This window comes from Taeniopygia guttata, chromosome 4 (assembly GCF_048771995.1).
Source record: "Taeniopygia guttata chromosome 4, bTaeGut7.mat, whole genome shotgun sequence".
Taxonomy (NCBI): domain Eukaryota; kingdom Metazoa; phylum Chordata; class Aves; order Passeriformes; family Estrildidae; genus Taeniopygia; species Taeniopygia guttata.
In genome coordinates this window covers 2,975,840-2,992,124 of record NC_133028.1, presented here as the reverse complement: position 1 = coordinate 2,992,124, position 16,285 = coordinate 2,975,840, and the positions used below count along the sequence as shown (strand labels likewise).

Genomic DNA, 16,285 nt, shown 5'->3' with positions numbered 1-16,285 from the left:
CACCCACTGCCTCCTCTGCCTGTTTTAAGTCCAATAAGGAACCAACCTCCTTCCATTACAGGCTTGGGATCGCTTCCCACAGCGATGGGATGTCACAGGGATGACATCTGGGTTACTCTGCCCAGGCTCACATTGCAAATCCAGCGCCGCTTCCCACCTGCTCAGCCTCAAAAATATCTGAGTGCCACTGATGCCAACTTCCCAAAAAACCACCTGCTCCTCTCCGTGGCTCCCAGGGCAGCTCTGCAGGAGCACCATAGCTGTTGTCTGCACATGGGAAGTGCCTTCTCACCTCACTTGGGTGCCAGAGGGTGGTGGTGATGTGGGGAGCTGCAAACCCTCATGTGGGGGATAAAGACAGACCCAGGTGGTCGGGGTGAGCATCTCATCATCCTGCTGCCAGCACAGCACCGCGTTTTCCAGGTGTTTGGTGGCTCAATGTGGACACAGAGGAAAAAGAAATAAACTCTGAGAAGTGACCCATGGGCAGGATCCGCTGACTCAGTGAGCTTGTGAAACCACGAGGCATAAGAGCTCCAAGAAAGACCAAGAGCTTGGCCAAAAAAAACAACAAAGCTTTGGAGGAAGGCTTAGAGAAGCCACCCACCTTTCGGGTGACTGCTGATGCACTCAGCATTTCCTTGTCCTCGCTCTCCCAACCAGGTTGGGCCGGCTCCACAGGAAGGCTTGGCCAGCTCCCTGTGTTTACATCCCTGTGAGATGCTATCAGGAGTCAAGGCTCTGCCTGTGCTTGCAGGAGGTAAATCCACACTCAGTGCAAAGGGTGGGGACTTTCCTCTCTCTCAAGTTAAAGACAACTTCAGAAGAGTTGCCTCAGTGTCTGCTCTCCTCAGTGCACATCATTTCAGATGTGCAAGAGAGAGGTTAATCAGCCCCTCTGGCTTGTGCCAAGTGGTAGCCAAGAGAATGGAGCTGGAGATGAGATTTCTGCCAGAAGCTCCAGAGGATTTATTTTTCTTTAGGTTTTTTTTGTGGTATTATCTCTTTATCTTAGATAGAAGTTATTCTATCTAATTTATTCACAAGCATTTGCCATCATGCAGGATTCACTCTTCCCATGAGGCAGGAGGGGGTGGTGGGCCCCAGATTCAATGTCCTCAGCTCCAAAAGCATTCAGCCATCAGATCTCAGGTCATCTCATTTGCTGCATGGTGGCTCTTTATACTCAGATGTTGTCCATCCCATGAGCTCCCCTCTCAATCCTCCCAAATTACAGATTCAGGGAATCATGGAATGGTTTGGGATGGAAGGGACGTTTAAGACCATCTATTTCCTCCAAATTTCACTTCCTAGGAAATTTTCCCCATTTAAGTGCTGTCCCTGGCCTTATCCAGGAGCCCTGTGGATGCTCCTGCAAGCCTTTTCCCAGCTTAATCTTAAATCAATCCTGGTTTATCAAGTGTGGTGCCAAACAAAAGCAATTTGTGGAAGAAGTCTGAGGAAGGGACACTGTTCAAGAAAGTTGGTCTGGACTCTCTTGCTCCCCTCCTCCTGCTTTGTTTCCTAGACCTTATTTCTGAAAGGAAAAAAAAAAAAATCCAAAACAAAAATTACCCTCAAACCCAACTTTTTTTGTCCATCACTGCACCCTACAACTAAATCCATGAGTTAGAGGGAAGTGGCTGCTCCTGGTGAGGTGGGAATTGCCTTGTATCCCCAACACAGCTGCCCAGAGGGGAGTAAAATCCCTGAAAGTGCTGAGTCTTGGGAGGTTGCCAGTGGCAGATCACTGGAGCTGTCAGCTCCAGCTCCTGCACAGTAAATGTGCCTGGGATGGATCCCACCTGCAAACTCCAAGTGCTCCTGGACAGCACTTTCCTAACAAAAACCCAACCCAAGGGCTGGCAGAGCTCTGGGACGAGACAGTGAGTGAGTGTGTGTGTGTGTGACTGTCTGAGCCTGCAAGGGACAGCTTGGAACCCTTCCCAGTTTGGAGCATTCCTGTCTCTTTATGGCTGATGTTCTCCAGATGTTTTGTATTGCAGCCTCATGTGGAAACCCTCTGGCCCCAGGGCTGAATCCTGCTCAGCCCTCCACACTACACCCGGCAGAGAGGAGGAAGAGGGGGGTTTTACATCGCTCTATCCACATGATTTATTATATTTAAAGCATGAATCAACCCTGGGGTGCACCACAGCTGCCCTAAAAGTGCCTATTCCCATGCCTGCTCATCCTTTTGAACTCTTTTTTCCCAAGGAAACCCCACACATGCGATCACCCCCTCTCCACAAGCCCATCAAGTGCTGCAAAGCAGAAAGACACGGATACAACCTCTGGCTTAGGAAGTCCCGAAGCAGCAAATTGCCGGAAACTGAGAGAATATAATGTGGAAAGCATTCCCCTGGCTTGGCCCTGGCCTCGCATTCCTGAGGAGCAGCTCCCCCCAGTCCCAGCCAGGGGATGGATACCAGCAGAGCTGGGCCAGGAGGAGCTCCCATGCATGGAGCACGCATGGTCCTTGTCCATGTTGTCCATTTCTGGTGGATTTTTTTGACCCCAAGGACCCAGCTGGTTTCACTCCCCGCCCGTGTCGCTGAGGTGTTGGTGCACCCCTAAGGGATAAGGGGGAATCTGGTTACCCTCCCTCAGTCTTGGCTCTAGTTTAGTCCCTGAAGTGACATTCTAATGACATTCTAAGTGACATTCTAACGCACCAGCCCCACCAGGGACATGGATTTGGCAGCATGGATGCAGTGGGACATCCCATTCCCGTGCACACAGCTGATGGACACGGTGTCTCCAACAAACTGGTTTGACTTCCCATTAGGAAACTTCCTCATCTACTACTAATAGATATTCTAAGACACTCCTCCTTTATCATTCCTCCACACTCCACACATCACTGAGGGTGAGAGCAGTTCTGCCCTCTACTCTCTGCAATCTTCCCATCGCTGGGGCTGCTCCCACCTGAGCCCACTTTTCCATCTGCCACCCACCCATCCTCTGCTCTTCCCTGCAAGCCCATCCTTGTGCCAGTGCTGGCTCCTGCCAGGACGAGGGCATTCAGCCTCAGTGAGGGTCTTTTTCCCAGAGCAGGAGGCTGCAGGCAGAGCCCAGTGGTGTTAAAGGGGGGAGGAAAAGTCTGGCTGCCTGATGGGAATTTCTGACTGCTTCCTCGCCTCTCAGGAACCACCTGCATCCTCCAGCAAATGCTCCCAGCTCCAGAATAAGGCAATTGAAAAATTTTCCTGACCTCAGTGGTAGGAAAATCCTCATCTCCATCCTGACAGTGCTGAGCCCAGCTCCAGGCTGTGCCAAACACCCCAAACTGCCAGGGGCATTCCCAGCAGGATCAGTCCCAGCCTGTGGCTCTGAGTCCCCTAAATGAAGCTTTCAGCATTGCCTGGTGATGTTCAGGGTTGGTTGTTTTCCCCTGGCCCATTTTTAGGGCAGGAGCAGGAGGAAGAGGATGGAGCCACATGGACACAGGTTGTGCTATTTCATCTCCAAGCACCTGCAAGCAGGCTCCACCCCAATTTACTTCCCAGCTTGGATGCAGTCGGTGACTACCCGACTTCCCCTTTCCCATTGGGGCTGGCAGGATCCTGTGCTGCAGCCAAGCCCCTCAGAGAGTGATGAAGAGGAAGAGGAAGAGCTGCAGGGTTTTGGTTGCCACCCAGGAGCAACACCTGCTCCACTTGCTCAGCGGGGCAGGATCGCCCTGCGTGGATGCAAAGGCCAAGGAGAGAGGTGGGAGGTGGGTGGGCAAGCCCTGCCAAAGCATTAATGACTCACAAAGTCATTAATGAATCAAAGCTCCCGGGTAATTGCTGTTATGAGGAAGAGGAAGAGTCTGTGCCGCTCCACCCTGCTCTGCATTGGGCTGGCAGGGCTAGAAGCAGCCTGGAAGGGGTGGAGAAGAGGTGTGAGAAAGCAGGGCTGCACCCTGAGCAACTCCACTGCAGTGGGAGGGAGTGAGGGAGGCTCCCCACATCCCAGGCAGGGGCACAGATGGGATGGGCACACGCTGATATTTATAGAATCATAAAATCCTTGGTGTGGGGAAAGTGCCCTAAGGTCATCCAGCCCAACCATTAACCAACAAGTGACCTTGGCTGAGAGGGGACAGGTCCCTCTCGAATCAGCTGGCACGGCCATCTCAGAGATCTCAAGGGAAAGGAGGGGAGAAAGGGAGGAAAGGAGTGAGGAGAGCAGTCAGGATGGATGAAGAAGGGAAAAAAACAGAAGAGTGAGAAAACAGAAGGGTGAAGTGGGTATTTTTCCAGTGAGGGACTGTCCAGGACCTTGCAGTGTTATGCCATGGGACCAAGGAAGGGGATGATGCAGGAACCCAACCCTTCCTCTGCACCTCCATGATGGGCTTGGCCAGGCTGGTGATGCCAAAGGTCCCCTTGACCACAAAAGAAAAGATGTGGGGGTAGATCAGAGAATCATGGAATCATTAAGGCCAGAAAAGCCCTCTAAGATCATCACTGCCAATCCCACCACTGACCCACGTCCCCAGGTGCCACATCCACACAGCTTTTAAATCCCTCCAGGGATGGGGACTCCAAACTGCCCTGGGGACCTCTCAGGGCTTGACCATCCTTTCAGAGAAGAAATTTTCAGAGGAGCAGGAGATCCTGACAGGCTGTGGGAGGCAGTGACAGGGATGCTGCCACCACTCCAGCCTCCACCTACTTTCCAGGGACACTTCAGTCCCATCCCTACATTTGTCACCCTATTTGAATTAGGATGACAACAGATCATAGCCCAGCACTGCCAAGGAGGAATGAGAGGAGAAAGGAGACATCTTGCACCTTCCCATGGGACAGACCCACCCTCCCTTATCACCCCATCTCCATAAGGTCCAGGCATGCAGCCAGGCTGGATCCCGAGCTCCTTCACTCATCGAGTAGGAAAAACAGGATTTTCTCATACATACAGCCAGGTGTTGGTAGCAGGAACATGAGGAGCAGGGAGAAAGCGAGCAGTGTGGTTCCCTCTGCAGCCAGGGAGGGAATCAGGTGCATCCCCACGCCCCCAGTTAGCTGAATTTGGGTGTCCTCATCCGCATCCTCCCTCTGCCAGCACGCAGGCAGGAAGGACTCTGCCCATCCAGCCTTCCCCTTCCACTGAGGGGACTTCTTTAGCCATGTCCCCATGCAGGCAGCAGTGCTTCCCAAAGGGAAACTGAGGCAGGGAGGGTGGTGCACCACAGGAGCTGCTCTCTGTAACTGGCAGTAGGTGCTGGGCATGAGGCAATGTCCAGGAGCCCTGTGCCAGCACAGGCACAACAGACACCCTGCCTTGCCCATGTCCAGAGGGCTGTGGGGCCATTTTTGGGTGATTTTTATTTTCTCTCATCCAGGGAAAGAGGATGGACATGCCCCAGCTGTGTGTGCTGGCAGCTCAGGAAGCTCTGGGCTCATCCCCCAGCGTGGGCAGCAGGGGAAGGGGGTGAAATTTTGCTCCTATGCCCTGCTCAGGTGAGACCCCACCTGCAGAGCTGCCTCCAGCCTTGGGATTCCCAACTTTAGAAGGATTTGGAGCTGCTGGAGCCAGTCCAGAGCTGCTCCAAAGGCTGGAGCCCCTCTGCTCTGGAGCCAGGCTGGGAGAGCTGGGGGTGCTCACCTGGAGAGGAGAAGGCTCCAGGGAGAGCTCAGAGCCCCTTGCAGGGCCTAATGGGGCTCCAGGAGAGCTGGAGAGGGACTTGGGACAAGAGCCAGCACTTTTTTCACCAGGAAGAAGGGGAATGGTTTCACAATGACAGAGGGCAGGGTTAGATCGATATTAGGAAGAAATTCTTCCCTGTGAGGGTGCTGAGGCCCTGGCATAGGCTGCCCAGAGAAGCTGCAGCTGCTCCTGGATCCCTGCGAGTGTCCAAGGCCAGGTTAGGAACAATTTGATCTAGTGGAAGCTGTCCCTGACCACGGTAAGGGAGTTGGAACAAGATGAGCTCTAAGGTCCCTTCCCACCCAAACAATTCCAGGACTCTGTGCCAAGGACGAGGCTCCTGCACTCCCCTCCAGTGCAGCTCCCAGTGCCCAGGGCCGAACCGCCTGGGAGGAAGGGCAGAACTCGATTTCCGAGTGGATTTGCTTCCCAAATCCGCCCCAGATCCCCGCGGGGCTCCGCAGTCTCTTCCCAACACCAGGACTCCCAGCTCCAGCATGCCCAGGCCAATCCCTCCCATGCCGAGCGGGGATTCCCACAGCGGGAATGCGGCTTCACCCGAGTGAAAGCATCCAGCGGGTCCGGCCTCTGCCTCATCGCTCAGGAATCCCGAGCTCAGGGCCGGGAGCACGGCATGTGCATCCCGGTGTCCCTGCTGTCACAGCCCTGGGATGTGCATCCCAGTGTCCCTGCTGTCACAGCCCTGGGATGTGCATCCCAGTGTCCCTGCTGTCACAGCCCCGGCATGTGCATCCCAGTGTCCCTGCAGTGACAGGGAAATGCATCCTGGTGTCCCTGCTGTCACAGCGCCCGGGACGTGCATCCCAGTGTCCCTGCTGTCACAGTGCCAGGGATGTGCATCCCGGTGTCCCTGCTGTCACAGCGCCCGGGACGTGCATCCCAGTGTCCCTGCAGTCACAGGGATGATCATCCCAGTGTCCCTGCTGTCACAGCCCTGGGATGTGCATCCCAGTGTCCCTGCAGTGACAGGGAAATGCATCCCAGTGTCCCTGCAGTGACAGGGAAATGCATCCCAGTGTCCCTGCAGTGACAGGGAAATGCATCCCGGTGTCCCTGCTGTCACAGCGCCCGGGATGTGCATCCCGGTGTCCCTGCAGTGACAGGGAAATGCATCCCAGTGTCCATCCTGTCACAGCACCCGGGATGTGCATCCCAGTGTCCCTGCTGTCACAGGGATGTGCATCCCAGTGTCCCTGTTGTCACAGGAATACTCATCCCAGTGTCCCTGCTGTCACAGCACCCGGGATGTGCATCCCAGTGTCCCTGCAGTCACAGGAATGTGCATCCCGGTGTCCATCCTGTCACAGCCCCGGGATGTGCATCCCAGTGTCCCTGCTGTCACAGCCCCGGGATGTGCATCCCGGTGTCCCTGTAGTCACAGGAATGTGCATCCCAGTGTCCCTGCTGTCACAGCCCCGGGATGTGCATCCCAGTGTCCCTGCAGTCACAGGAAAATGCATTCTGGTGTCCATCCTGTCACAGTGCCCGGGATGTGCATCCCGGTGTCCCTGTAGTCACAGGGATGTGCATCCCGGTGTCCCTGCTGTCACAGGGAAATGCATCCCGGTGTCCCTGCTGTCACAGGGAAATGCATCCCAGTGTCCCTGCAGTGACAGGGAAATGCATCCCGGTGTCCCTGCTGTCACAGCCCCGGGATGTGCATCCCAGTGTCCATTCTGTCACAGGAATGCTCATCCCAGTGTCCCTGCTGTCACAGCGCCCGGGATGTGCATCCTGGTGTCCCTGCTGTCACAGGGAAATGCATTCCGGTGTCCCTGCAGTGACAGGGAAATGCATCCCGGTGTCCTTGCTGTCACAGCCCCGGGATGCTCATCCCAGTGTCCATCCTGTCACAGCACCAGGGATGTGCATCCCGGTGTCCCTGCAGTCACAGGGATGCTCATCCCAGTGTCTCTGCTATCACAGGGATGCTCATCCCGGTGTCCCTGCTGTCACAGCACCCGGGATGTGCATCCCGGTGTCCCTGCAGTGACAGGGAAATGCATCCCGGTGTCCCTGCTGTCACAGGGATGCTCATCCCGGTGTCCCTGCTGTCGCAAGTCCCTCCGCGCAGCCTGGAGAGGGAAGGAAGATGGGAAAAAGAGGATCAGCTTCCCTTGCACGTCTGGAACATCCTCAGGCCAGCGCATGACGCTGGCTCTGGGTGACATCCCAGCTCCCGGGTGATGTCATTTCCCCCACAAGTGATGTCGTGTCCCCGGCAAAGGGACAGCGGTGGGGACAACTGCAGGGGTGCGGGCAGCCATGAGCAGAGCGGGACAGTGCCCACCCGCACACCACCCCCGGTGCCACCTCCTGTCCCCTCTGCGTCACCCCTCTTGCCACCCCGTCCCCACTGCCACCAACCCCTGTCACCTGCCTTCATCTCGTCCCTCCTGCCAGGCCCTGTCCCCATCTGCACTCGCTGCCACCCCGTCCTGTCAGAATCTGTGGTTTGATGATCCCGAGATTGTAGAAAGTCTCTGTCTTTCTGCCCCGCTGCCAAAGCAGAAGCCATAATTGGTCTGTGCTGGTTTCAAGGTTGTTTATTCTGTTTATCTCTAAGATGTTCTGCTGCCCTGTCGCAGCTCTGTCCTGCAGGGCAGCGTGTGGGGCTCTGCCCTCAGTGGGATGTTACAAACATTAAATACCAGAAACTACCTGTGCTGGATTTACAATAACGTGCCAATATCTGTCACCTACGTTGAACAGTGTGTCCCCAGCCTAAACCAACAGAAAAATGCCAACACCACAGTGAAACATGGAGGGCATGAAGAAGGAGGAAAAGGACAAGGCACACCCAATTTCCTCCATCTTGTCCCCTTTGGACCCCTAATCTAGAAACCTAAAATTTTATTTTTGCACCCGTGTCACACTTAATTATTACTCTTACCAAACACTCAGAGCTGGTAATTCATCCTGTAAGATTGAAAACTCTTTTCCATGGCCAGAGATCACAGACAGTGTCTCTGGGGGCTCTGTCCATGGGGGTTCCTGACCCCCTGCCAGGGTCCCAGGGCAGCCAGGGCAGCCAGAGGGAAGCCCTGGATTCCCACATCGTCCTGTCCCTACTGCCACTCCATGTCCCCAAAGTCATCTCCTGTCTCCACAGCCCCCCGCTACACCGTCCCCTTTCCCCAGTGCCACCCTGTCCCCAGTATCACCCCCTGCCACCCTGTCACTTCAAGTCCTCACTGCACCATCCCCATCTCCAGTGCCACCCTCTGCTCAGTGTCACTACCGGTCCCAAATGTCTCCTTATGCTCCCTTCCCACTGCAGACCCTCCGCCACCTCTGTCTGTCCCATCCCATCCCCGTGTCACCGCTCGTCACCTCCTTTCGCTGCCACCGGTGTCACGCCCCATCTCCTCTTGTCAGACCCCTCCCCGTCACCTTCCTCTGTGCCATCCCGTTTCGGTCACTCCTTGCCCTCTGTTTTCCTTGTCACTCCGCGGTGTCCCCTCCTGTCCCCTCCTGTCCCCTCACGTCCCTCTCGCCCCGCCCCGTCCCGGCGGTCGGCGCCCGCGCATGCGCGGTGCCCGCAGTGAAGCCGTGCCCGGCTGCGGGGCGGGGCGGCTCCATCCGGGTCCTGCCCGGGCCGGGCGGTGCGGGCGGCGCGAGCCCCGGCGGGACGGCGGCGGCGGGTGAGTGAGGGCGGGGATCGGACCCTCCCCCCGGGACCCCCGTGTGGGGTGCGACCCCTCCCTGTGCCTTGTTCTGTGGGGAAGGGACCCCTCTGCATCCCCGCTGTGTGCCGGGATGCCTTCCCTGTGCAGCCGTCTGTGGGGCAGGGTCGGTCCTGCAGCTGCTCCTTGTGTGCCTTGTTCTGTAGGGACGGATCCTGCTCCAGCCCTTCAGCCTCTCCCTGTGCCTTGTTCTGTAGGGACATGTCCCTGCTCCATCCCCTCTCTCCCTGTGCCTTGTTCTGTAGGGACATGTCCCTGCTCCATCCCCTCTTTCCCTGTGCCTTGTTCTGTAGGGACATGTCCCTGCTCCATCCCCTCTCTCCCTGTGCCTTGTTCTGTAGGGACATGTCCCTGCTCCATCCCCTCTTTCCCTGTGCCTTGTTCTGTGGGGACATGTCCCTGCTCCATCCCCTCTCTCCCTGTGCCTTGTTCTGTGGGGACATGTCCCTGCTCCATTCCCTCTCCCTGTGCCTTGTTCTGTAGGGACATGTCCCTGCTCCATCCCCTCTTTCCCTGTGCCTTGTTCTGTAGGGACATGTCTCTGCTCCATCCCCTCTCTCCCTGTGCCGTGTTCTGTAGGGACATGTCTCTGCCCCATCCCCTCTCCCTGTGTTTTGTTCTGTGGGGCTGTTTTCCAGCCCTCTGTGGGGCAGGATCCTCTCTCTGCTCTGTCCCATGGGACAGGGCTCCCCCTCCATCCCCGCTGTGGGGCAGGGGCACCCCCTCCTCAGCAGCTCCCATGGGGGACAGGGTCTCACTCTCTTTCTGCCCCACAGTTACCTCTGGGGCAGGGGCCTCCACACTGGGGCACTCTCAGGGGTCTGGGCTGTGCTTTTGGGGTGTCTGGCAGCACTATAGGGCTGCCATAAGGTCCCGCTTGTGGGGACAGAGGGGACAGCCCAGAGGCTGGAGCCATGGACTGCATCACCCCGCAGGGATGGAGGAGGGGGCTGGGGCAGCACAAAGGGACAGGGGACATGTCCCCATCCTGCTGGACCCCTCGATGAGGGGGAGCTCCTGGGGGTCCCACCCTATGGTGCCCAGGTCACCTCTGTTCCCAGCAGCTGCTGGCTTGGAATCAGACCCGTCCCCTTGCTTTCCTGGGGCCGAGACGGGACGCTGCGGGTTTCTTCTGCTTTAAAAGAAAACCGAAAAAGAAAGGAAAAAAAAAAAAAAAAGCCACCCAGAAATGGGAAAAGATGCTTTTTTGGAGTTACACTGGGCTGCTGTTCCTGCCGTGCCAGCACGTCCGTGCCCTCCCTTCCCCTTTGGCAGGGGACCTGCGTGGGACCCTGGGGACTGCAAACCGAGGGTAAAAATGCTCCTCCTGCGGTTTGGGGTTTTGGGTTTTTTTGTGTTTGTTCACTTCAGCCTGTCTTTGTCTTCGCCGGGGTGCACGGAGGAGAACACGCGTGGGTCTCGGTCACCCCACGAGCGGCGCCGGCTCCGTCGGATGTGCCAGCGTGTGTGTCTGGGGCTTGCTTCCCCCCTCCCGTGCACACCTTTGGCAGGAGGTTTGGATGACATCTTGCTCTGGCACGCTCCTCGCCTTTGATCTCGAGTTTCCTGCCATGGATAACGTGTTCGGCAACACGCGAGCCCGGCTCCGCAGCTGCCGGGGAGGGCGATGCGGTGCCTCTTCCTCCTCCTCCTCCTCCTCCTCCTCCTCGTCCCGGTTTTCCCCAGCTGGCTCCTGCCTACAGCTCCCGGCTTTCCTTTGTTTCGGGTGCCGCCAGGACGGGCTCTCACAGCCCAAGGATGCTCTGAACGGAGCAAAGCCAAGCACAAAAAGACACCTCCCCCCCATCCCTTTGTTTCCAGGCGTTTGCGGGCTCAGCTGGTTTTTACACGGCGGCTATTCATGTGCCCAGGCAGATAAACCCGACTACTCAATCTCTCTCTTTTTATTTATTTTTTTTCCCTATTCGGAGTTATTTTGGGTGCTTTAGTTTGCAGGGAGCACATCCCGGCTGCAGGCTGTGCCAGAGGGATGCAGCAGCTTTCTGGGAACAGGGTGAATTTGCCAGAAGCATAACTGGAACATCTCGTGGTTGTCCTCTGGTGTCCTCCTCGCGTCTCCTCGGGTGAGCAGAGCCATAAGCTGAAATGTGGGATCACCAGCCCTTCTCCTGGGAGGACTCTGATCCTGGTTTGCAAAACCCACTGCCAGCAGCAGCTTCAGGGACAGAGGCAGGTGAACAAAACCCAGGCCCATGCTCAGCAGTGATTGCTGAAATCAGCCTTTTTTTTTAAACATATCCTTGACTTTACAGAAAGCAAAATATAAGTTCTAATATTATTATCATGATTATTTTTTAGATTCCTACTGCTGTTTCATTTCCCTCAGGTGTTTGGTTTATAATAGTGAAACTATCAGCTGAATTCATTTGAATGCCTTTTTTTTTGCACGACAGATGTACACAAAGCACCTTAAGCGTGTCAAACGGCCCCTGAGTAAATCATGATGTTTGCTCTATTACTTTATTCATACAGGTTCGATGCTCCAGCTGATGCATCTGGAGTGCTGTGCCATCTGGAGCAAAAATTAAATACAAATTTGGCCCCTGGCCTGGAAAAATAACAATCCCGTGCCCCACTAATAATCAGCAGTGGAAGGATAGAGCCCCTGACAGAAGAACTGCTTGGGGGCAATGTGGAAGGAACCCAAAATGCACTAATTGAGGTATTTAAAACGTGTTTTAAAAGGGAAAATAAATGCTTCTAGCCCCATGTGCCAGAAGCAGGCAGGAGCAATGATGTGATCCCATTACCAAGTCACAGGGCTGATGCTGGCAGATGACAGTCCTGATCCTGAGCGGGTGGTGGAGCTGCTGGAGGTCTGTGTGGTGGTGATTTCCGACATCTCCCAGCCTTGCTGCTGAAGGAAATCCCCTCCACAACCTCCCACAACCTCTGTTCCCCCACTGCTCGGCTCAGGTTTGCTAATTTTGTCCTGTTCACCAAGGCTGGGTTGGACTCTCCAGGTCTGCTGGCATTGCTGTTTGGTCAAAGGCTGTCTCAGATTTGGGGAGAACAAGATGTAGAGGTGGGTCAGCTTTGCTGGATCTTACTGCTTGTGCATCCCAGGCTCAGATCCAGTCACCTCCAGGTGTGATTGGAGATAACTGTGATGGACCAGCTGTGAAGGACACCTTGGGGTCAGCGTGCTCTGAATGCTGTGGGATCTGTTGGACCTTCAGATGAGGAATACTGTGTGCTACATGGGAAATAAAGTGATGGCTGCTGGTTGCTGCCACTGTTCTTGGCTGGAGAGTGGTCCTAGCCCTGTCCTGGGGGAAAGGCAGGGAGAGGAGGTGGATTCCATGGCAATGAAGCAGCAGAGCTGCTCAGGATTATGGATCTGAACCAATCCTGGATGTGTTACCCAAGAAGAGCCAACTTCCAGCTGCTTCCTGGACTAAATGATGTGTGGGATTACAGGAGGCCGCCTGGCTTTGCAAGGAGAACTTTTGTGCTTCTGGACCATCTCTCCAGGCGTTCCCCCTTGGGTCACCCCTCCCAGTGACCTGCTGTCACCTCCACTTGGGCTGTGTGGCAGAAGACGTGTTGTGAGTGATTCACTCCCGGCCATAAAACAACACTTGGATGTGGAAAAGGTGGAGAGAAGTACAGCTGGTGCTCGTTTCCTGTTCCCAGCACCTGCACCTGGAGCCTTCTGCCTTGGGATGACAGAGCTGAGACACGGTCCTCCCTCACCATGCCAGGCTCCTGCTGCACTGTAAACCCAAACAAGCCCATCCTTGGGGCTGTGGCAGGAGGTGCAGATCCTTCTGGTGGTCCTCAGCCAATTTGGAATATTGGTGTGGAAGCCTGGTGGATGTTTTTTGGGGTTGAAGCTCCCCCGTCTCAGCAGTGCTTGGTGTGCCCGAGCTGGGTTTGTTTGTTTTTGTTCCTGTAATCATTCCCCCTGAAGCTGAGTGTTGTTGACACAAGATAAGATCAGCCATCGAAGCCATTCCCTCTCCTGTCGCTGTTGCCCTGGAAGCGCTCAGAGTCAGTTTGGGAGTGGCCGTGTCCCCACCCGGAGCCGCTGACAGGGCTCTAAAGCGGCATCAGTGATGATGTGATACCGGCCTTCACTGCATTGAGGAATGCCAGCGATCCCATGGAAAACGCGCTCTGGGACAGGATCCCAGCCCACGTGGTCTTGCTACAGCCACGGGCAGTGGTGATTTGCTTCGTGTCCTGAGGGATGGGAGAGCCTTGACATTGACAGTGAGCTGAGCAGGCCTGTTCCTCCATCCCGGGATCACTGCTGGCGGTGGAGCTGCGCCATTTTTGGATGCTGTTCCCTCTGGAGCACACAGAGAATGTGTCGTTTTTCTACATGTCTGGCATGTTTAAATTCTACCAAAGAACAAAAACCAGTCCTGAAGGGTTCCAGCCATATGTGGAGGGCTCCTGTATCCTGCTCACAGACGGATGCAGTGCTGAAGGGATGGCGAGATGAGCCCGACTACTGCCAACGAGTGGATGGGCAGCAGGAGCTTGGACCAAATTAGCAGGAAGCAGCTGGTTTGGTGTAGCCAAAGGCTGTGAGGTCTCACATTGCTCCAATGCTAGAGCTACAGCTGGATCAGGCTGTGGAAAAAGCAGAGAAACAGGAGGACCAGTGAGGTCAGGGTGCTGGGATGCCTAGGCAGGGATGTCCTGCTTTTTCTGCTTCATCTTCAGGACTGTGAGTGAGAGGAGCAAGAAAGAATGACTTCTCCAGGCTTATTTTGGCTTTAGTTTTGTTTTTGAGTTGGTTTGCAGGACACCAAGACTGCTGAAGAACTTGGGTTCTCCTGGCTTTGAAGGGGAAAAGGATCTTTGCCTTTGCGGGATTATTGCGGGATAATTCTGGAGGCCCATCCCAATGTTTGAGGGACAGCATGCTAGCCAGGTCCTTCAGTGTGCTGTCTCCATGGAGGCAGGGGATGGAGATCCATGTGGCAGCACAGCCACAAGGGTTATTGATGTGTTGGAAACCATGAAAGCCACTGAGAATGGTCACGTAGAAACTGGAACTTCTCCAAAAAGATGATGGGATTGATCACCAACTGAAGTGCACCTGCACCAACACCCATGGTCACCAAGAGGAGAAGAATCTGGAAACTACTGTGCATCAGGAAAGCAGTGACATGGTTGCCAGCACAGAGTCATGTGGGATGACTCAAACAAATGGATTGCTGCAATGGATGGGGATAACTTTCCATGATTTACCAGCAGCCCTGGCTAACTGGGAGGTCCCAGCTGACTGGAAGTCAGCAGATGTGACACACAGCTACAAGAAGGGCAGGAAGGAAGATTTTGGGAACTACAGAACTACAGGGCTGTCAGTTGAGTGACAGGAGTGGATCATCCTAAGTCCCCTCACGCAGCACCAACAGGGCAGTCAGGATCTGGAGCAGCCAGTGTGAGTTTGTGACATACAGGTCCTGCCTGACCAGCCTGATCTCCTTCTGTGACAAGGTCACCTGTTTTGGTGGATGAAGGAGGGGCTGTGGGTGTGTCTTTCTGGACTTTGGCAAGGCCACTTTTTCGTGGCAGGGGCTGAAGTCATCGTTCCCAGAGGGATTTAAAAGCCGTGTAGAAGTGGCACTTGGGGACACGGGTTAGTGAAGGCCTTGGCAGTGCTGGGTTAGCAGTTGGACTTGATGGCCTTAGAGGGCTTTTCCAACCTAAACGATTCCATGATTCTGTGATTTTATTATCCCCTCAGAGGATTAATCCCACCACTAATGCAGCTTTTCACTCGCAAAGCGCTTTAGAGGAAGTTGTGCCAGGAGAGTGCTTGGAGAGAGAAACTGAAAGTGCTGAGCAGGAGGCAGCTGCCCTCCTGATTCCAGCCTCTCCTATCCTGTGCAGGAGGAGTGGGTTTCCCAGCTTCTTGGTTTATGGGAGTATTTCAGGGAAAACACAAGAGCTCTGTGGCCGTGCAGTTTCCCAGGCTTGAAACCAGAGCATTTCAGCTCCCTGATCGGTCCATTGAAATCCAGGAGGAGCAGCCTGGCAGGTAAGAAAGTGTGTGAAGCCAAATTACCCATCAGAGCTGGCTTGGAGGGATCAGAGTCTCCCAGGAGACAACTTCAACTACAGCAAACCCACCTGAGTGGATCGTGCCTCCCTCTTGGATTTTAGGGATCAGCAGAGCTTTGTCTCGAGCCAGCAAATTCCTCGGCACTTTAACGATGGCAAATATTTCCTCAGTGCTTTAACGACTCCCATTTTCCTATTGTTCCCTGTAAAAACCCTTTGCCAGGCTGGGCTTCTCCCGAGGCAATTTCCTGGCTCTGCTCAAACAAAGCTGTGGGGTTGGGGGTTTTTCTTTCGCTTTCTAGTTGGGAAGTGTTGGATGACAACCTGGTATTTTGCTCTCTTGGCATGTGGGATAAAAGATAAGGCTTTTGGAGGCTGTGGCTGTGGTGGCCATCTGAAGTGGGATGGGATTGTGTGGTGTTGGGTGGTTTGATGGCTGAATGAATTGGGATGAGCCTGTCTGGTGGCACTCTTGTGGGTTGGGTGTCTGTCAGCTGAGCCCAACACCCAAGTCTTGCTTGCCATTCACACCAAAACACCCTCACCGTTGTGCTGAGTGTTGTTTGGGGGTGGCACTTTGGGAGTAAAAGCAGGAAAAATGGATCATTTTCTCAACTGTGGCTTTGCCTGAGGGATGCTGAGCTTCTGTGTGCTTCTGATCATCCTTGGGGCTTCCTCCTTGTGTCTTCCTCCTCCTGAAGCACCTTCCCCAGGCAGCTGCCAGTGATGTAGTGGGAGGAACAGGTCAAGGAGGTGATGGGAAAGGCCTGGGATGTGCTGCAGCCAGGGAAGAGGGATGGAGCTGCAGATAAGCCTGACATCAGGTGGTTTATTCCAGCCTCTGATGCTAAATCTGGGAGCAGGAGTGTTGCAGGGAGTTGGGAGATGGGACTGCGATG

The 16,285-nt window shown here is 55.0% G+C and overlaps 1 protein-coding gene across 5 annotated transcripts in view; it reads left to right on the top strand.

Annotated features, from left to right (window-relative positions):
• The first annotated feature begins 9,177 nt into the window (after nt 1-9,177).
• RNF24 (ring finger protein 24) overlaps nt 9,178-16,285 on the top strand; it is a 29,257-nt gene continuing 22,149 nt past the window's right edge. Inside the window, exons 1-2 of one of the 5 annotated variants that reach the window (XM_072927890.1) lie at nt 11,303-11,428; nt 11,838-12,027. Coding sequence is in view for 1 of the 5 variants with exons in the window: in XM_030270486.4 (XP_030126346.2) it covers nt 9,187-9,302 (116 nt within the window). In the remaining 4 variants the exon portion in view is untranslated. Of the gene's footprint in view, nt 9,303-11,302; nt 11,429-11,837; nt 12,028-14,697; nt 15,364-16,285 lie in introns of those variants that run through there. The other 4 variants (XM_030270486.4, XM_030270487.4, XM_072927891.1 and 1 more) reach the window with 4 other exon arrangements.